At 41.7% G+C, this 22045-nt stretch overlaps 1 protein-coding gene across 3 annotated transcripts; it reads right to left on the minus strand.

Moving 5' to 3' along the window:
- Positions 1-221: 221 nt before the first annotated feature.
- SSR1 (signal sequence receptor subunit 1) lies at positions 222-20994 on the minus strand. Of its 3 annotated transcripts, XR_013921842.1 has the most exons (9): positions 20811-20994; positions 18549-18667; positions 16737-16824; positions 16289-16551; positions 15424-15500; positions 13646-13724; positions 12549-12642; positions 10410-11165; positions 222-406 (listed from the first exon to the last, which is right to left on the minus strand). XR_013921842.1 is itself a non-coding variant. In XM_080339533.1 (8 exons), exons 1-8 carry the CDS (start codon positions 20893-20895, stop codon positions 11098-11100), a joined length of 873 nt encoding a protein of 290 aa, XP_080195659.1. In that variant the 5' UTR covers positions 20896-20994; the 3' UTR covers positions 6539-11097. The 3 variants fall into 3 exon arrangements, 2 of the variants coding, with proteins under 2 accessions (XP_080195659.1, XP_080195660.1); XM_080339533.1 differs by lacking the exon at positions 222-406 and having other exon boundaries at positions 6539-11165; XM_080339534.1 differs by lacking the exons at positions 222-406; positions 10410-11165 and adding an exon at positions 12226-12314.
- Positions 20995-22045: the final 1051 nt, after the last annotated feature.

The raw sequence follows: 22045 nt of genomic DNA on the forward strand, positions 1-22045 counted from the left end.
AGGGTTCTCTGTCCTTTTTTTAAGTAACTGGAGCCTCGTGATCACGTATGTGAGCGTCCTTCTGGCACGTCGTGGTCATTAACAGTATATCAGTCATTTTCTGTATAAATGAAGTAGGTTTCTGCCACCAGTTTTCTTGCATAAACGTGTGTGGCTGTGAAAGCTTCAAGATGTGTTTGAAAGCCACGTGCGTATGTCCAAAGAAAAAAAGACAAGCCAGAAATCCTTTGTTATAGCTTGTTGTAGCCACCTTAGCTGCATTTTATATGCTTTCCTATAAATAAAATGTGTTTCACGGGATGCTGAGCCAAAGGATCATCTGAGTGCGTATCCAGTTCTGGAGGCTGGGGAACTGCAGCGAAGCTGAGCATCCGCATCTTCCTACGTCCTGGTGGGATGGTTCCTTCTGGTAGAGAAGTGAACCAGGTTCAGAATCTGAGAGACATAGCCCGGGGATAAAGTGCTGCTGCTTTCCTCCCTCCAGCCTCCCACGCCTTCGGGACCCAGGTTAAAACTCCTCACAGCATGCACGCTCTGGTTAGGATCTGGTGTCATTAATTGGATTGCTTAATTGGGGTATCTCTAACTGCTGGACCGTGGAAAAGTGGTCCATGCTGGAATTTCCCACAACTTGGGTACCCAAGAGCCAACCTCGGGAAGGAGAGTAAGACCTATACATGCCCCAGTATCTTCTGGTGACGTGAGCCAGTTGAGCCCTCCAGCCTCAGAGCTGCGTAAAGTGTTTCTCCTCTCTAACCCTTCCCTTGGCAGTAATTGTGGTCACCTGTGCAGGGGAGAGGTTGGCAGCACCTGTGCTGCAACAGCAAAATGGCAATGAGGAAGATGATGGGGTTTGCTCTCCAATCTGTTTAAATAAGCACCATGTTACTGTGGTCACCCCTGCATTTTGGGTCCAGCCCCATACTGGGGTCGCTCTCGTTGCTCCGTGTCCTTGTGTGCACACACAGAGAACAGGGGAAACAGATGTCCAGGAGTGTATTGTTGTCGCTGTCTGCAAACAGGTGACCACTGATAACTGCAGATTTGCTGGAGACCTCATGGGGCTGCAGCTTCCTCCCAAGGCAGGAGGAGGGGCAGGCACCGAACTCTTCTCTTTAGTGACCAAGGACAGAACCCCAGGGAATGTCAGGAAGATGTGCCAGGGGAGGTTTAGGTTGGACATGAGGAAAAGGTTCTTTCCCCAGAGGGTGGTGAAGCACTGGAACAGGCTCCCCAGGGAGGTGTTGCGGCCCCAAGCCTGACAGTGTTCAAGAAGAGCCTGGACAACATCCTCAGACACATGGTGTGAACTGTGGGGTTGTCCTGTGCAGGGACAGGAGTTGGACTCCATGATCCTTGAGGGTCCCTTCCAGCCCAGGACATTCTACAATTCTAAGAGATGACTGGGGGGGTGGGCAGGCAGAGAGAGAAGTGCTCTGGGACAGAATAACTTGGTGGTTCAGGATCTCTCACCAGCTGCACCTGTCCCACGTACAAGGGCTGCAAGAGCATCCCTGTGTGCTGCCAGGGGCTCCTCAGTGGCTTCACCTGGCACTGAGGCCTGTTCAAAGCAAGGGGTGGGGTGAAGTGCAAGATGTAGACAAGGAGATCAGACTTGCATTTATGAACTGCTGAAGCAGCAGTTTTGTGTTGTAAAAAGATATTAATGAAACATTTTTTCCACTAAGATCTCTTTTTTCCCCCCAAATAAGTGTATTAGCACCTGGGATAAAGACAGCGGTGAGGCAGAAGGAAGCTGTCTGCTCAAAGACGGCAGTGGAGACACTGACCGATGGCAGGTCCCTGCACAGAATGGGATGCCTAACAGGAACCTCCACCTTGCTGTCATTGGCTGCGTGTGTCACTTCAGGTAAGTGATGTGTAATTTGCATATGTGTCACAGTGTTAATGGGGTGCCTGACAGAGGAAAAATCTGGTTGAACTCTCTAGGGAAATGAAAACCTTCAAAATATTCCTAGGGAAGGGGCCAAGATGCCTTCGTTTTAGGATGCATCTGAATTCCACCTGTAGAGCTGAAACTAAGCAAAGGTGGAGTGTATAAGGATTGCTGTGGCTTTCAAAAGAATTCTAGTGTTGCCTCCTGCTCCGGTTCTTTCTCAATTCCCCTCTCAGCATGAAAAAAAAAAATCAAAGGAAGCAGGAGTTTTTCACGTTAAATACCAACAAGTGGGAAGACTTCTCTGGCTCACTGAACCTCACTGCGTAACGCAGTAGGAAACCTTGTGGCAATCCTCTGAGTAGTAGGAACTGAAAATAGCCTTTTCCTTTGCTGTGCTTGTTTATTTCTCCTGTGCCAGATTTGTCTCTCATTTGGCAGGGAAAACTGCCAGGAGTCTGTGAGGAAGCTCTGGGCGATGTGTGTTTGGAATACGCTGTTGTGCAATCATCTGAACTTCTCTAGGGCCTTTCAGCAGAGGGTTGTGAAGCAGTTTATGAACATGGGTTAATAGGAGGCCGTAAAGCAGAGAGCAGTTTGCTGGAGAAAAGGCTTTTCATTGTGAAAGGCCTGATCCATTTTCATAATGTCGGAGGCAGAGGTGAAGGCAGCAAAGGGCAGCTCTGCTGTGCGCTGACTTTCTGACAGTAATTTTTAGCCTGTAGCCGCACATGGAGAACAGCCGTGCCACTCGTAAAAATGTGCGAAGGTTAGGACAGAATGTCAGACGGGGGGCCGGGGGTTCTACTATAACACACGGTCTGAGCAGCTGCGGTATGAGGACGGCAAAACAGGCCTGTTCGCAGCGAGTCTGCAAATAAATGGTCCTGCATGAGTGTGCATGTGCACGTAGGACTAGCAGCCCCTGCCCTCAGAGGAGGAGCGGATGCACGCACAGTTTCAGTTACATTTAGATAACTAAAGCAATCAAAACCTTCCTTCCCATCTCCTGTTACGTGACTGTATACAGAATTACAACAGCAGAGATTTGCACCAAGATTTATACGACATTTTAAATGAGCAACATCTGACTCTTCATCTGCACCCAAAATAAATATTTGCATTTTATTTTAGGGTGGTGGCAGCGCTAGTTGCGAGATGTAGGCTTGCTTTGATCAATCAATGCTTCTCGCAAGCATTTGCAATGCAAGCTTTACCGCGTGACATGTGCTTAGGAACAGTAGTGACTGGGTAAAATCTGGCTGTAAACAAAAACGAAAGTAACCCCTTTCATTGCTGTTTTCCTCTATTTCTATTGAAGTGTAGCCCCACTTGATGCACCGGGCTCCCAGGTGGGGAGGAGGTAGAACGTGGGAGGACGTGCTATCTCATGCGCTGCTGCTGAGTGGAATACAATACTTTTGCTCACTTTGCCAGTAAATCCCTTTTTGGTGGCAGGATACTTAACACTATTTCATAGAACCATGGAATAGTTCACATTGGAAGGGACCTTCGAAGGTCATCTAGTCCAAGCCCCTGCCTTCAGGATGCTTGTATGACTAAAGCTTTACAGACTTTAAGGTTACATATGTCAGGTCCATTATACTCCACAGTGGGAGAAAATCAAAGTATCGAGCTGTCTGCATGCATGCAGCAAGTCTGCACCACAACACAGCTAGTTTAATTTTTGATCTTCTGTCTAGATCATTATCTGCCACCATCTTTCTGAGTTGAAACCACAGGGGCCTTCTAGCACAGACAGCTGAAACCCAGAATCAGCGCTGAGCTGGTTAGAAGAGCTTGCCAGGGTTTGCAGGTAAGGGAGAGGAAGGGATCTGGAGAACTGAGCAACCTGTGCACCTCACAGGTGACATGCTTTTGGCACAGGGTGCAGAGCCACGTGCCTCTTTTAACTCATTTGGTTATTACTTTTTGGGGAGCGCACCTCCTGTAAACAGTTTTGATGATTTTTCGGAACCAAAATATTCTCTTTAGCACTGTAAAACACCCACTTAAACCTGAAAGTACTTAATTTGAACAACACTTTTAGTTAAAAGTGATAGCAGCTCCTCACAGGGTTCCTTGTGCCCGTGTTTTACTGAACTGCAACTGTGGGATGTTTTGCAGTTTGTCAACAGAGCCTTGGTGACCTGCGCTTATTACCGCTGCTGTCAATCAGTAGCATCTGTTTGGGGGTAATTCTACAAATTCCACAAAATGGCAATGATGAGGTGATGCCCCTTGGGGCTTGTCCCTAAAAGAAAATGAGAGTAACTGCAAGAAATGCTGCACCTGGCCAAAGGACCAGTATGTGACACCCAGTGAGAAGTTTTTTGCAGGAGCAGAGGGAGCTCAGTTGCAATGGGACCCTGAGGGAATGTCTTGCTCTGTGTGAACATGGAATAGCTCTGCTGAAGTCAGTGGTGTTTCTGGCTCATGCCTACTGCTGCAGTATCACACCCAGTCAGACCACTAATGCATTGGAAAAGACTACTACACAGTGTAGTGTGTTTTTTTACAATAGAAATTAAATCCTGTTTCATTTAGTTTTTCTTTCTGCAAGACTGTGTTTCCTGTGGTGCCCAACAGCAAGACATGCTGACCGGTTTTCAGCTTGCTTATAGTAGAACCAGTTAGGATTAACTGGGCAAAATGTCATCTCCAGCTGTAAGAAACACTTGCACTCTCTATGAATGAACCACTATTGCAAACAACCACGCACTAAGTCTTAAATACTAGCTCTAAGGGAAATATAACACACTTCATAATCAAGTTTGCTAGGGCATTCACACTTGCTTCTAATTATAACCTGCTATTTTGGTGACAATATTTGCCATGCTCTGTGTGATAGACATCAAATGCTATTTAAACTCCAGCTTTTCCTTTCCAATAGAAACCTGAAATAGGGCATTTTAAGACTTTTCTCCTCTTTGTGTAGACTTCTGCTAAAGAAAATATACTGTTTTCTTTCTGCATCTCTTGGAAACTCACCAGCTGAGGTTGGGATCAAACACGCTGTCATGGTAAGGGCCTGTACACTGCTCCTTGCTGCAGTGCTGTGGATCCAGGTTCATGCGAGGAAATGCTGTTCTACCATGTTCTGGGTGGAGCGGACCCTAACTCAGCTTTCATAGATAAAAATACCCCAGCTAAAGGCAGAATGTGGAGCTGTTTGTGTCTGAACATGGTCACAGTGCACACAGGGTCAAATGGCCCAATTTAATCTAAAGTCAGTTGCAGGAAACCTTGCTGAGGAGCCTGGGACCAGGAAACCAGATGACAAAGATGCAGCAGTGTCACCATGATCCCTGCTTCTGCAGTACCTTGGGCTGACCCTGTAGGTGGCTCCAGCACTGACTTCTTTTGGCAGCACTAGTATTTAGAGCTTTCTAGAGTTTAGGTTTCCCATTGTCAATTATTTTCTTTAAAGCTCAGAAAAATGCAGTGCTCAGACTTATTTCAGTGACCAAGATATAGCAAAGAATGGTTAAGAAAAGCCACAGTTGCTACAGCCCATCCATTTAGATGCTGCTCTTTGAGAAGGGACCAAAGCTCTCTTGTGCTTGTCTGTTACAAGAAGCAGCTGTCACCAGCTTGGGAGATCCCTCAGCCGGCAGCTTTTGGTATTGCCAGTGATAATTTCCATCTAGTGAACCTGGTGTTTGATTTTATCTTCAGGGTGAATCATGGAATCATAGAATCATTTCAGTTGGAAGAGACCCTCAGGATCATCGAGTCCAACTGTTAACCTAACTCTGGCATTAAACCATGTCTCTAAGAACCTCATCTAAAAGCCTTTTAAACACCTCCAGGGATTGTGACTCCACCACTTCCCTGGACAGCCTGTTCCAGTGCCTGACAACCCTTTGTGTGAATCATTTTTTCCTAATATCCAAATGATTTAATCACACATGGTCTGCCAATGCAGCTTCATCTGAATGAAAACTATATAGTCTCTCCATCCAGGCCCTGTAGGGCAGCACTGTATTTTTTACTAGAATATACACTAAGGTTGTATTAAAAATTTCTCTTGTTCAGACACTTGTGTGGCTATGTACACTAAGTATTTTCTTCACTATGAAAACATCATCTCTTAAGCTAAAGTTTCCTTACGTGACTTTAGGTGGCACATGGAAAACTCAGTTAAGGCAAGACAAGCTGTGGTTTCCACGTTAGCTGAACAGACCAAAAGTAAAGAGGTTATGTTTCAGTTTTCCCTCAGCAGCTAAGAGGCCAGAATGTTGTAAAGCTGAAACTTTACTGCGTCTTGGTTAATACAAATTTATAATCAAGACTGCTAACATGGTGGACAAACAGCCTACTGAAATTAAGATTGCAATGAGTGGCTTAGAGACCAATATGAAGTCTCAAAAATCTATCTTGCTCTTTTCAGGGAAAGATGAGGCAGACTTCAAATTTGACAGTTACTTTTATGTTCTCTGGAAGCTAAAAACACATCTTAACATATCTGCTCTTAAGTCTTCCCTTATTTATCCACAGATGTAATTCACAAATACAAGAATCTCAGCACCCTTTATTTTTAAGCCATATTTGTTTTGCTTTTGTTAGCTTTTTCCCCAGAAGGTCTTACCTTCTCCTGTTGGGATGCAGCACACCTGTGTGAACTGCTACTTTCAGTCTTGCTGCCTGGAATATTCATTGTTTGCTTGGTCAGACAATGGCACATACTGTAAAGCTCTAGGGATTTGGCCTATGCTGCAGCATATCTTGTCCAAAACATCACAGAATATTTCCTTGCTATTATTACCATTCCAAATACACTGTAGAAAATGAGCTTTTTAAGAATAGCATGTTTTCACTCTTTTCTTTAATAAACAACCTGTAGTAGCATATATGCAAAGAGCACCAGCATACCACTCAGGCTTTTTGGTGCCATACTCATGCTTTATTTAAAAAAAAAAAAGAAAAAAAAAAAAGAAAAAGCTACACAATGCTAAGAAAAAAAATAAATCAAGTTTACTTTACAAAAAACCTGCAGCCATCTTCAAGAGATCTGATCTCACAAATGAAAGTCAGCAGGTAAGAAAGTGAATGTTAATTTAACATTTCAGTTGTAATACATCATCTGAACTTAATCATCCAAATCAGTCATCCTTAAACTGACTGTTTGATTGTATCAACACAATAATCTATGACTTGATTAAAAAAAAAATCCCTGGGAAAAATCAGAGAGAAATGGAAAAGCATCAGAAGAAATGTTATTTAGCCCACCTATAAACTCTTGCAGAAAACAGAAAGATCTTTCTGGCTTTGCTCTAAGTTAACTACAATTGCTCTGTATATTTAAGAAAAGTTAGTGTAAAGCTGCTAAATTCTGTTCAGTGAGAGGATTAAACTGGTATAGCATGAACCTAGGTCATTACACTAGTGCTATGTCTTACTATCTCCATGGAAGTGTATTGTGCAAGTCTCAACTTCAAAACACTCCTGAAACAGCCCTTGTGTCACTCCTATGAGGTAGGTACTGTCCTTCCTTTGGAGAAGAGAACAGACTCTTAACTGCTGCTCAGTACATGAGGCACCCTGAAAAACACAACCACCAGCCTACATTAGTATTTAACTTCCCTGCTGCTTCCCTGAATTCAGAGCTTTCAACTGCAACATGTTGTTTAGCACTGTACATTCCAGGAAGAAACAGTGAACGATACTTTTGATTATATCCATTCCAAGGTAAGGAAGATGTTCTGCATAAGTGTTTTGAAACAAGCAGAAACACTGTCAGTGTTTCACCATCACCAGTCTGCTCCATTCATCTCCATGGCCTGCCATTTAATAATTTTGTACATGAAGAGTAGAGATGATACTTTGTCCTTTAATCTGACAGCAGCCACTCTTCTCTGATTAAATGATACTGTGGAAAAAATGAACTGCTGTCAGTCACAAAGCAGACAGCATACAGAGGGCTACAAGTACCAAATGCAATTGAAGTGTAGCTAAATTAATGTTTTGCTACCACTATAGACATGAATGCTAAAGCAGTTTTTCTTATGCCAAGTATAGACTCACTAAAACTCCACAATTTTTTGCATTAGTTAAGGAACTGTGAGAAAGGGATTAATGCTGACCCTTCACACTAGGGCTATAGTTTATTTGTGGTCTAAAACCACTTTAGCATCTCTTACTAACAAGGAAGAAACTCTAGTCCATGCCTTCCTTCACAATCCTTGTTTATCATAACCTCACATGAGCAGCTGTGTGGTAGTGCAGTAAGCTTGCTGAAAATTAGGTTGGTAAGAATGCGAGGTTATACAAATGCTTGTGCTGCCACATAGAAAAGGGTAGCATACAGACAGGAAGAATTGCTATTTGTTCCATCTTGAAATCAATGAAACTATACTGTACTTAGCTGACAGTAATAATAATACACAGTAACATACCTGTGACACTAAGATATCTGTATGTGTTTCAAAATTGAGTAGAAAATTCAAGTACCAAAGTAAAAGTTGTTAACCAACAGGATAAAGCAACAACTATGTTCTCCCACTTGAAGAAATATGAGTGTAGTAGTCTGACTTATTTACTAGAAATAATGTAAGAGATGTCAAAGTTCAATTACCACTACACAGTGGAATATTATTGCTAAATTTCAACTACAACAAACTAACAAGGAATTCAAAACTGTTACTTCATTTACGATGAGCAGCAGTGGACTGCTGGCCACTGTTCCTATGAACTGCTTCCAGCTGAGAAAGTTACTGTGAACCATCCCCCAGCAAATGCCAAGTTGTGTGATCAGAAAGAGCCTGAGTACAACTGAACTTTCCCATTGCTTGTTCCTATGCAAGCTGAAGTGTCTCCTCTCTGCTTTCATGCTTAGAACTTAAGCATTTGGATATAAACCACTGAGTGCAGAGAAGAAAGCTGAAACCTTCGAACACTTATTTGTACAGTGCTTAAGCCTTGGTCTGTGTAAGATATCTAACTGCCTAACTTGCTCCAAATCTCAATCAGTAAGGGCTAAACTATTTATATAAACAAATAAAACTAGGATATTACAAATGAGTATCCTCTCTTCTGATCCTTTCCCTTTTTCCCTGGAGTACCACTGCACCTAGAACAGCTCTCATCACCCTCTCAAAAGAGTATCTTCTTATCTTGCGAAGAATATACAATTTAAGATTACCTCTTGCCAGAAGGTCAAACAAAAATATGTTGATTCCAGGTTAGAGACATTATCCAAGAGAGGGAACTTAAAAGTTCAGTACATCAGGTGCTGCAATAGCTATAGGGCTTTAGTACACAAAGCATTTCATATATAAATACTTTGTTCAATCAAGGCAAGCTTGAATATAAGCCCATAAACCCACCACAAAACCAGTCAGATTATATCACTAAAGGCAAACAAAGTTGTTCCATATAACTCGAGTGGAGATACCTCTTATGAAGGTAGCATTCAACTGTGTGCTAAGTGTTCTGTATGACGATTCAGCAGTCTTAACTATTAAAAATATGCTGCCTGGGCTACCTATATTAGCAGGAAGCTGAACAAAGCATCTGTGGGGTTGCTTTCCTATTCTTTTCCATAGCAAGATGAATCAAGAACATCTTCACAGTTCATTCTGGGAAAGTATATTGTAAAATAGTGCCAGTACAGGTAGTTTCAGAGCTTAGATTTTTCAGCCATGCTATGACGTGATTTGCAAGTGTTGCTCTGTGTTAATATTGGCTCAGAAGCTCAGTCCCTGCACAGCAAGCATAGGTCTAAAATGGCACTTTTATCTGTGGGGATCACAAGGGGAAGTAAAGAAGAAAACAAGAAGTCTCAAATCAATGCCTCTTCCAGAACTGAACAAGCTTCCAGATAACCATCAAACACAGGAGATGCAGTTGAGATGAAAACAATTCAAGCCTTGTTCAAGTGCTTGAATGGCAGCAAACTGACACTGCATTATCTGCTCTTTTTACTGTCACTTAAATTCCTGAATGCAATGGGAGTGGATCAACACCTCCGTTCCTAGTAATTATGTAAACCATGCCTGCCACAAAAGAGAATCCCATTTTGATTGCATATAGCTTATCTGTTTTCGTACTGAACTAACATGTAGTTAATAACAGATATGCAACTGTGCTACTACTAGAAAAGACAAGGTGATAAAAAAAAAAGGCACCAATTCAGACCCAGGTACTGACTGGTGGAAAGAAGTTTGAGATTTAAAAACTGCAAAGGGTGAATGAAATAGTTCGCCATTTAAAAAGATTATTGAAAGCCAACAGTTTTCTTTTCAAATTCAGTTTCAAGTGTGTACAGTAAATGCAAAGTCTTTGTCTCATGTAAAGCCTTAAGAAAAAGAGTCCACATTTTGATACATAAGACATACTCATTTTTGTGAGGGAATCAAGAACTTACGGAAATGTTGTTCTGGCTTATTCAATAATTTCTTGAGTAAACATTGCAGAGCTACCACTACAATCAGAACACCTAAGCTGCTGGCACGACTCAATAACTAACCGTTTAACAAGTTGGGTATAAAAAAAATTTATGTAGTAATACCAATTCAGCACACAAATTCCATGCTTCACGAGTTCTGCTGCTGTGTAAGAGTCTTCCCAACATCTATGCAGATAAGTTCAGATTTTTAGGTCACTGCATGTCCAGATCAAGAGAGCAGCAAAATATCTACCACTACAAGCAGCTATACCCAATTGTGCCTTTAGAATGCAAACTATGCAGAAATCTAGATGGTCAGTGTCTTGCCACTGAAACAGGATCACACACACACACTTCAGTGTGTGCACACTGTAGAGAACAGTTACTTATTGAAAAAGAAAAATGCATACAGATTCTGATACAGACATGATACAATCAAGACAGATTAAAGTCACTAGACATTCAAGATTAGGGGGAGGAGAAAAATCCTTCAAAGATAGTGTACAGATGACAAGCCAGCATTACAAAGAACTCTAAAGGCACATTTCAGGTAACAGGGTTCTGTTAAGACCAACTGCTTACACACGCAGGCACAAATCTTAATGGCTGCCTCCCCCCACTCCCTCCCCAACAATTAACAAAAAAAAGAGAAGTGCATTTTCAGTAATATTAACACCATTCAGTTAATCTGTTCAGTCCAAATGTTTAGCAGTATTTTCCTTATGGTGATATGGATTCGCTGCACTACTCCAATCCAAAAAACCCAAACAGGCAGGATTAGTAAAGGTTCAACTGTTGTACTGATTAACATTTACTCATCAGAGCCCACTGATCTCTTCTGTGCCCTCTTGTAGGGCAACCTTCTCGGTGAAGCTTTATCTAGATTGGAAAAAAGAAAAAAAGAGTTGTATCAATTGCTACAGCTACTTCAGATTAGATGTTATATGACTATGTATTTCGCCATCCTGAACACAAGGCAAACTGCTCTTTTAGTGCAACGCATCACCACACAGAAGCCAGTTAAAACAACTTGCTAATGCTTTTTAACTATCAGCATCTTAAAGAAAAGGTAATAAAAATAAGAATGGTCCTATTCTGTAACATGCAAGTCCATGGTGAGGGTTGTCCAGTTTATCGGTTACTAAAATACAAAACAAAAAAACCAACAACCCACCCAAACCAAGCCACAACAGGCTCCCTCACTTCACACCAGGCAGCGCTACTGGTGATAGGGGTTCACCTGGCATAAAGACGACAACCCTGACTATTAAGCTATTATACTCAAAGCCAAGGTTTGTTTCTCACTAAAACAAGATGCACTCGGCTGTCAGTCATGATCAGTCCTCTACCTCCCTCACTGCAACGACAGCTTGACACTACACCAAGGTAGCCCAGAAGGCAAGATACACATCTACATTTTAGATAACGGTTTCTGGGAACTGTTAGAGACAGTACTTCAGCAATATTCTTTTGATAAGCTACATTACTACAATATAAAAACACATAAATTATACATATATAAAATGTAGTTGTATGCATCTGTTCTGTAATCTTCTACTGCTCATGCTACATCATCAATCACTGCATGCAGGAAGCTGTATTTCTATCCATGCCCAATTATCACATGGACAACACATTAAGCACTCCCACTCTTTAGATAACCAGAGTTTGCCTCACCTCTTCTACTCTGCACTGAAGCCACAGGAAAGCAAAACAGAAGAAACAGCAAGAGAAGTTAGAAATATCCACAAACACACAAATGGTCTAAAGAAATCAGATATTTGGTTTACTGTTGGCATTTCAGATATCAAGCAGAACTCAGTTATTTTTGACTTGCGAAGGGCATTAATGCCAAGTTGTAATGTGGCTTTGGTTAATACACATTCCTAATGCTCATTTAAAACTTCAGTCCATAGGTAAACTTCCAAACAACTTACAGAAAGTTAGAGATGATAGATATTTTCTCCTATTTAAAAATCTTTTGTGATCCAGGTTTTGGGTAGAGGTTTTATACTGTTGAAAGAGAGTCTACAGAACAAAATGTAAAAATCATGATAGTCATTACTGTATCAACCAGTCAAGTTTGTTCTATGTAAGAACAGGCTGCTAATGTAATAGCTTAATCACTAAGCACAGTGCTTTGAATAACATTTTATTCCCTAGAAGAGATGTGTGCTGTTCAGAAAAAGTCATCTACTTACTCAGTTACAAGTAGCTGATTAAGTCTGTTATGTTCTAGTTTGTGGAAGGCAAAATACTTACTTATTTGATTTAAAGTTTCTTGGGGAATCCAGCTCATGTCAACATCATTCTGATTTGATGTTCCCATCTCTACTTTCTGTACTGGTCTTTTCCTCTGAAAATTCGAGAAAAAAAATGTTTTCCTTTTCACCTAAAGTTCTGATAGCACAAGTATTAGAAGTAACTAACAATCCTATATTAAATGAATAGCAATTATTTCACTGAGGCCTACTTAAAGTCAGCCAATGTGTGAAGTGGTCTTTGCATCTTAATCTTTAGCATTAGCAATTTATTCATCTAAGCTGGCATTACCACTAATGCCTCACAACACTTACTCCACACAAAGATACCAAGACTTCAAGCATGCCTGGGCAAGCTGATTGTATCTGTTAAAAAAATGGCTCATGATGAATTATTAAACTTTGTGATGACCAGTTTTGTTGTATTTTCTCAGATTAGCACAATATTCTCTCTCATATGCCACTCTGTAAAACAGATTTTAAAGAAAATAACCATTCTATATGTCTTCCCAAGGGGAGCTACTTCAGAAGTATCATAAGCCAGACCACATGAAGACACAACCTATGCATCACATGCAGATGAAATTTAAGCTTCCAATTGCTTTTGCTTGCCAGACCACTTACGTGGAACAAACCCTTAGCTGTTGTAGCATCATAAATGCAATCCCTAATCAACATGATGGCAAAGCACTGGTAAGAACTGAATAACAGACTAGAGAGTTGTTTTCTCAAAGTTTGGTGTAGATTAAAATAACAGAAGTAGAGAGCATGGGGAAAGTCTGCCCAGTAAGTACTGAATCAGTAGCTGCACACATCCAGTGACTGGAAGGTATAAAAGCTTCAAATTCAACCACTTCAGTGTGGTGACAAAGAGCAGACCCAAAGAGCATTGAGGCAAGCAATCTAAATGTCTCCAATTACAGACATTTTTAAAAACACTCTCTAGTTTTTCCAAAAATCTTTAAGGTCTTAGTTCTCAAAGTAAATATTCTAAAGTTCTACCTGAAGCATTGTATGCCAGAAGCAATTACTGGATTATTTATTTTCAAACTAGTAAGGTCTTGTATTTACAGCACATAGACAAAATATACCACTTACCTTCCTAGATTCTAGCAACTGATGTAGGCCAACAACAACCAGTAGACCAAGTCCAGCAAGGAACATGTACATGAAGATCCTTTAAAAAAAGTTTAAGAAACCACTAGCTAAAAATCTTAACTGTTTCAGAATGTTTATAAAGAGCTTTGGCCACATGCCCCCTTGATCTTTCCCAAGAACTTTTGTAGGGAGTGGGTAGAGAAAAAAAAAACCAAAACAACAATGTATCTGAAACTGAAGTGCTTACAAATACTAAGCACTGATTTTTATTTCAGAAACAGCAATCCTAAGTTTAATTCTGAACAACAGAACATTTGAAAAAAGCTGTGTAAACTGGGAAACTGTTATAAACAATTAGTGAAATACAGTAATTGTGAGAATTCTTTTGCAGTATTACATGTGACCCAACATCTTGAAACATGATATTTACATTTGTGACAGCTTTAACCACTTACAAAACCCTTAAAAAATACCTTATAAGCTTTTTAGTATGCTACTGCAAAGCAAGTACTGCTAGGATATTAATTTATTTGCAACAGCACTTTGAAAGGCCTTGTTTATCTTGCTCTGTGTTCCATACCTAGAATTCTAACAAGGCAAGCAGTATTTCAAAAAATCTGCTTTTTTTTTTTAAATTTCTACCTGAGATACATGTCAATACTTAGCATGAGGGGAATATAAGTTATACCTAAAATTAATCTGGGGAGCAGGCAGGAGTTTCCCAGTAAAGAATGTAATCCAAATTTAACATCTTAACCCAGATTTATGACAAAGGAAATTATGGAGTTAAAACTACAGAAGAGACTTAATTGAACATCCTTAGTTTAGGGTAATTATCTGTTCACAGGATATTAACTCAAACTGGTTAGAGTAATTTGAATTCTTTTGAAAGCTCCTTTATCAGAGTATCACACATTTTTATGTGACCAGTTGTTTTTTCATTGATGCTACTGTATTTGAGAAATACAAATTAATGCAATAGCTATTTATTTTGGTTGAACTTTTTTAAAAGGGAGCTTGCTCAATAGGCAATTTCTACCTGTGGCAGAAGAGTTCAAATATTCTACATTATCCACAACTATTTCTGAAGATTTTTATTTTAACTCACAGGTTCTCTTAAAATTCCACTCCAGCATTAGAATACTTCAAAGCATATGAGCAAAGCATATGCTGGCAACATATGAGATGTGTCAGATGTAGTTAAGTCTTTAAGACAGAAAAAAGCACTCCTGAAAGGTACCTGCTACAGATGGGGAATAGTGCAACAAAGAATGAGTGTGAGTTCCTCTGTCTCGTACTCCAAATACATCTATCAGTCCATACAGTCTTTAATTATTCTGGAGTGATCCAGAAGCAAGCTATTTCAGTCTTCACAGTAGGACCCACAGCCCAATTCTATGGACCCTCTGCATCTTTAACTCTTGGGAAAAAGCATAGTACATAACAAAAGCTTGACAGCTTGGAATTGCTACGTAGCTATATAACATCAGGTCCTTTTCCAGGCTTAAGCCCTTTAAAATAAAGCAGATGCACAAACTGCTCATCAACATACTACCAATCCTGAAGATCCCCAGTATTAATACAGATCTTAATTTGGGGAAAAACTTAATATTTTCATTCTATCAACTTTATAGAAGTCAAATGCCTGTGACATCATCAGCAAAACACAGTAGACCTAACATTCAATAAAATGACGGTACAGGAACTATTCTCACTGGCACCATCAACAGCCTGTTCTACCAGCATACCAATTAAACTTTAATCTCCAGCCTACTTACGTTTCTCCATCCAGCCCATCTTCTTTTTCAATAATTGTAACAGTTTGATTGAAGACAGCATCTTGAAACACATTGCCCTACAACAAAGTTTCCACACAACATTTAGAAGTCACTTCTTGAACATATAACCAAGTGTTTACCTTTTCCATATTCTTAGAAAAACTCTAGAAAGAAAGCACTAACAAGTGCAAGTGCAAGTTTGACTCAACAGATAAAAGCACAAACTTTTCAATGCAAGTACAAAGAACAGGCTTGATACTAGCAACAAAGTCACATCTAACCTTGAAGACGTTATCTCCTATAACATGGCATACTACATGTGAAGGGTTCTTATTAAAACAATCAAAAAACAAAGATACAGAAGCCTGTTAAACTTTGACCTGCACTACAAGAGAAAATGATCCCCTGCTTTTATCCCCATTTATGCTTTTGGATAGACTTCTCCCAGACTGCAACTACTGGCCATTTATTTACTCAAAGTCAAGTCTGCTGATGGGATTCAGGCTGATAGTTTAGTTAGCAAAGCCCATCTGAAAAGCACAGTGAAATGTAAGCTATCCTACATAAAGCTTTAGTAGTAACATTGTGGTTTTTTCCTTTTTTTAAATGAGTACAGCTCACTACCATCCAGTTCCAAGGCATTCTAGCTTCCATTTCCACATATTCTAACATACACAGAACTAAGAGCACTTGAGGGGTTATTGTGAAACACGAGGACAGTTGCTTACTGTGCTTCTGTATCTACAGATTTGCTTAAAAAACACAAAGGCATTAACTGTCTGAAGAGGTAGTAACTTGACTAAGCAGTTCCTAACATTTCCACATCAACTAGAAAGATTACAATTAATTACAACATCAGGCTTACATTTACATCTCTGTAGTTGAGATTGATAACTAGTCCAAAAGGACGACCACCCATAGGCTCGGCAGGGATGAAAGAGTATTCAAACGTGGCTTGTCTCTGTGGTGGAACCACTGTGTTTAGAGGGAGAGCTGTGAAGTTCTGGATATAAAACTGGTAGTCCTGAGGATACCGGAAAGAAGCATCGAGAGACTCGATAATGAAATCCTCTGTACCCTTATTGGTGAAGCCCACCAGGAATTTTACAATGTTGTTTGCTGGAAAGTCTAAAAAAAAAAAAATAAATTAAAAATTCAACTGTTAGAAGCTTCATACACCACACCTAGCCCATTTCTAAAGAGAGTGTCTAGTACAGATTCTGGGTTTTTTTTAGAGCTTCACTGTTTTATGCTCACATTGATACAGTCCAAGCAACAGTAAAGTAGATGGTAGATTAGCACGGGACTCTTACCTTCACCCTTCACAAATAAGATGGTTGTATCAGCACTAGGTGAGGCTTTAGGTTCTCCTGACAAGTCTTCTTCCTCTTTTTCTTCTGTCTAAGACAAGAGACTTTTTTGAAAAATCCTATAACGAACAGTGAAGCAAAGACCATGCTTGTTTCATGAGAATCCCACATGTTAAAGCATGCAACAATGCCAAGCATTACCATTGACTCCTGCTGTTACAGGAGTAGCACATACTCTGTTATCCCTCTAAATTCGATATGCATCATTTTCAGCATTTATCCTTCTACTCGTTTGACACAGTGACTAATCTTGGCTGCATTCAGCTGTATGGAAAGGTTTCTTATCAGAAAACAACAGTAAGGTCTTTGTCTTAGGGTAGAACAAAATTAATAGAATCTAAATGTTAAATGTTCACATCTAAGCTACTTCTATTTAGAAAGCAAGCAATTCCAAAATTAGAGACAACCATAAGGCAAATAAGAGTTACTTTACACTACCAAGAGAGTGTTTATAGAAGCCTTCTATTCATTTTTAATTAGTTAAATGTTATGTTTGCCTGGAAATGGTTAGACTGTGGGAATTAAATAAGTTTGTGGATTTACTTGTTCAAGTTTACCTTTGTGATGATCATTTTTTAATTCAGAAAGTACAAGCACTGAGGGCTTACTTTCCACAAGGGGATCATGGGATCACCACCTCCTTCACCAAATTAAAACAAGACTAACCCCATTTTGAACCGGCTGAAGTAACTATTTGTGAGTTATTTGGATCATCTGATTTCACTGCTTAAACAACCACCTGAAGTAGTGGACAGTCTACTGGATCAGTCATACAGGTACCGTGCTCTAGGGAAGCCACCAAACAGAACTAAGCAAAACTGTATCTCCTATGTGAGTGACAAATAAAAGAAACTGCCTACAAGTGTAATGCTTTGTACTCAAGTCACAGACTATTTATTAAAAGCAAATTACATTCAAAAAGTTATTCAATAATATTCTGTCAGTACTGAATACCTAGCACACTTTCTACCACTTAGCAAAGCCAGTTGACCAAAAGCTCACCAATTTACCAACATCAGTAAAAATCTAATAGAATTAAACAACAGTTTACCAGGTCTCCATTTTACCATGCTTTTCTTCTCCTCCTAATAATGTCACAAACTTTCTAATTTTATATCAGAAATTTGAGAAATTTTTGTACTAATTTGAGTACATTAAGTTTCTAACAAGCCTAATATTCTACTGCTACAGGCAGACTACTATATAAAATATTTCACCTTGTCAAGCTGAAACACTTAACCCTGAACAGCAACACGTGCACTGGTGTAGCAGGCATACCCTGTAACAAGTGTCAGAGACTAGGAATGGAGTAAGTGAAAACAGGCTGCAAACCAAAGGTTTGCAGAATTAATACTAGGAAGATTTTGTAACCCCTTGAAAAACAAGACCAAAGAACTCAGAATCTAGTTGTTCCATGTCCTTCTCAGTTTACTGAGATGCAGCTTAGTCTGGAAAAGAACTCTAAGTGGCTCCTATGGGAATCTGATTCTCCCACCTCAGGTGCTTTTTTGTGGACTGCAGTTTTGATAGTCAGAAATCAGGCCATTCCCATGTGGTTTTTAAACTGGTATTCAGGAAGGGAAGAAAAATCCTTCTGAAACTTCAAATGGAACACAAGTTTAATTGGAGACTTGGAAACAAGTATTTGGAAATAGCAATGCTATTAAACTCAATATTTAAGTATATATAAACTATCTAGGTTCCAGCACTTTTGGTCTAATTCATACTTAGAAAGTAACATCCATGTACAATTACCAAGTCTGTTGGCTCATCTTCTTCAACTTCAGCTTCATCATCTTCATCTTCAACTACAGAATCTTCCACAGCTTCCTCATCTTCTGTAGCATCTTGAGCTGCAACTAATAAACCTGAACCTAACAAAACAAAATTCAAATACAAGAAAGCCTTTTCAATATCTAATCAACAGAAAACTGGCATTGTAGTACAATTTTCAAGTAAGCAGTTGAAGAATTTCTTTAAAATCTGTCAAATACAGTGTTTTGAAGCCTCAGTTACAAAAACCTCACATTCAAATGACTGTGTTTCTCTCTCAGTTTTTTTCCTTCTCTAATAGCTTTCTGTGATTTATGTGCTAAAAAGTTCAAAACCAAGAAGTTTACAGCTGAATAACAAAAAGTTCAGCATTCACAAAGCTGCACTTAAATTTGCAGAGGGCAACCAACTTGCCTTAAAACCTATTGTTTAACTTTTGAACATGTCAGTGTATTAAAATATTTTAATTTTGTTTTGTCACTACAAATGTCAAACTAAAAAGACATTGCTATTGCCTGGAAATTAACTTAGTGAGTGCTGTTTCTTTTAAGACTAATAAATTTAATAAACGATTAGCATGTCCTTTTCATCCACTGGTATTAGAACACTACGCTTCCACAGGTAGTTAAAAAGCTATTATTTTTGCACTTATTTTTATTCAAGTTTTAAAACATAAAGAAGTATTTTTAATATGACTTCCTCAAGACCATAAACTACTATATCCCTATGTTCAACAGCACCACACCAGGAGTCAGAAAAGAAACCCGATCTAGAGTATGGCTCCAGAGCAAGGCTTCAACACAAGTTCACTGCCTCTTCACTTTCATGGAGCTGAGTCTCATAATTTCAAACACTAGACAGACATGATTAATGCAAACAGTGGCAACATGACAAAGTTCTGTCTGTTTACAGTTTAGAGTGCATGCAGGCTAGGCTGAGAACTTTTTTAAAAATATACACAAAAATACTTTTTTTTAAAAATAAAGCTTACATTATCCAAAAATGAAAGAGATAAAGAAATAAATGAATGGATGATTGTCTTACACAAGCCTGAAAAAAATCTAATGGCTATGATTACACATTTTAAACAAATATTTAAAAATTTTCACGGGGAGTAAGAATCCTTGATGACAAATCTAAGGACTTCAGGATTGTCAGTCAAGAGCTAGAAAAAGCAAACACAATCCCCCCACTCAAGTGTCTTTAGAAGGTACACTCAGCGACTTTTGCAACCACGTGCAATACTTAACCTAAGACCAACCTCAGTGATTTTATTTGCTGAAGTTCTAAACTTGTAAGTCTAAAAATAAAGATCTGTTAATTAAAACCTCTGTATCTAAGCAGGGTACAGGTAAATTACAGGCATTCTTCACAAGCAACTGCTCCAGCAGATCCTCAGGACGCCTAACTTGCGGTCCTTTCGGTGGGTGTCAGAAGGGCTGATGATGTGGCAGCAGCGGGAAAGGAGAGCTACGGGCTGTGGGCAGGAGCTCACTCACTCACTCCCAGCGTGTGGAGCAGCCGACTTGAAGAGCTAGCTGAGATGGCTGCCCTTCTGTCTTTCCAGACTTAGTACGAGGGAGGCAGCCTTTAGATCGTGAATCAGATAACACCATCGTGTAAACAGAGATTAAGTGCTGGGCGACTTGAAGGGCGCTGGGGGGGGTGGGGGGAGCCCGGACGGCACGGCAGCCTGGCAGCCGGCACAGCTGCTAACGATGCGCTATAGAAACCAGCACGGCCTGAGCGCGGGAGGAAAGAGACAAACCCCCTGTCACGATCTCAAGGGATCTGTTTTGAGAGGGGAACAGTGGCTCCTTGCCTGACGCCGCACAGCGCGGTGACAGGCCAGAAGCCGGCCCTGCGCGGAGGAGCCCGCACGCCGCCGTAGCACCCTCGGAAAGAGCCAGCGGGGGGTCACAGGCACAGACCCGGGCGGCAGAGCCCCGTCCCGGGCCGAGAGGAGCAGTCCCGGCGGCGGCCCACGTGCGCGGGGAGGCCCGCACCGCCGCCCGCGATGAATGAGCTGCGCCCGCCTCCCTCCCACAGCGAAGGCGGCGCTGGGCTCCTCAGGCCCCACAGGAGCGGGTTCCTCTCCCCGCCGCCCCTGGGCCGTTAAAACGAGCCCGCCACGTGCTCTTCAGCGGCCGTCACCGCTCCCCACCCCGCCTCCAGCAGCAACAGCCACTCGCCTCCCCTCAGGCAGCAACGGTCGCTCGCCTCCCCTCACCGACCCGCTCTCACCTGCGCCGCCGCGGGCGCCCCCGAGCAGCAGGGCGGCGGGGAAGACAAGCAGAGCAAGCAACAGCAGCTGCGACAGGCGCCCCATGACGGCAACAGCTACCCGATACACCTTCTGACCGGCCCGGCGCCTGCCGCTGCGGGCTGTCTAAATGGCGGAGGCCTCCTCCATCCGGGGCCGCTCCCGCTCCCGCCCCCGCTGCCGCCCCGGCCGCGCCCCCGGCCGCCCCGCCCCCGCGCCGCAGCGGACGTGGCTCCACCGGGGAGGGAGGCAGGGTGGTCACGTGGGCCTAACGCGCGTTCCCCCCGCCCCTCTCGCGCGCATGCGCTGCCGCTCCTGGTTCCAGGTCGGGGTTCAAAGTGGGGCGGGGAGAGGTATGTTCCCCTGCCGCGCAGTGCGCATGTGCGGGGCTTCCCGCCCACCTCACAGGTGGTGTGTATCTGTGCTGCGGAGGTGCTGCGCCTGGCCTGGGACGCGGTGGCTGTCGGGCAAGGCCTGGCTGAGGTCCTCCGCGTCCGGGCGGTCGTGCTGGGACTGGGAGGTTCCCGCCGGAGGGGCGGTGCGGCCTCTTGCAGCGGTGTTACTTTCCCTGTAGAAAGTGCTGCTGGTGGCTGTGTGGAGTGGCTGTCGGGGCAGTGATGGCCACAACAGGTGGATGAGGTAGGTGTGGGAGGGCAGGGCCACTTTTTTTACCAGCATCCCTTTGGCACTGGGGTGAGGGGTAGCAGTCACCAGTTGAAGCCAACTGAACATCAGGAGAAACTACTTTGAGGGTGCCACAGTGCTGGAACAAGCTGCCCAGAGAGGTTGTGGAGTCTCCTTCCCTGGACACATTCAAAACCCGCATGGATACCTTCCTATGCAGTCTGCTTTGGGTGAACCTGCTTTGGCAGGTATGTTGGACTAGGTGATCTCCAAAGATCCCTTCTAACCCCAGCCATTCTGTGATTCTGTGGGAGAGGCTGCATATTCAGCTTGGGTTGTTTGTATTGTTAACGTACTGCAAGGGGAGGAGTAAAACCCAAAGGATGAGGGTTTCTTTTGTAGAATAGGCTAACATACATCTGTTGCTGAAACAAACGCTATCAGAACTCTCACAATTCCACATTGCTTTACAGAAACTGCTTTTGAATCATATACTTGATGGCTTCATTGAAAAAGTTTCCCATAGCGTGGAAAGTGTTATGTTACCTTTATCTCAGTTGATCTTTTGTTAATTGAAATGTGAGGCATGTTA

Source organism: Nesoenas mayeri (assembly GCF_963082525.1).
Source record: "Nesoenas mayeri genome assembly, chromosome: 2".
NCBI classification, from domain to species: Eukaryota; Metazoa; Chordata; class Aves; order Columbiformes; family Columbidae; genus Nesoenas; species Nesoenas mayeri.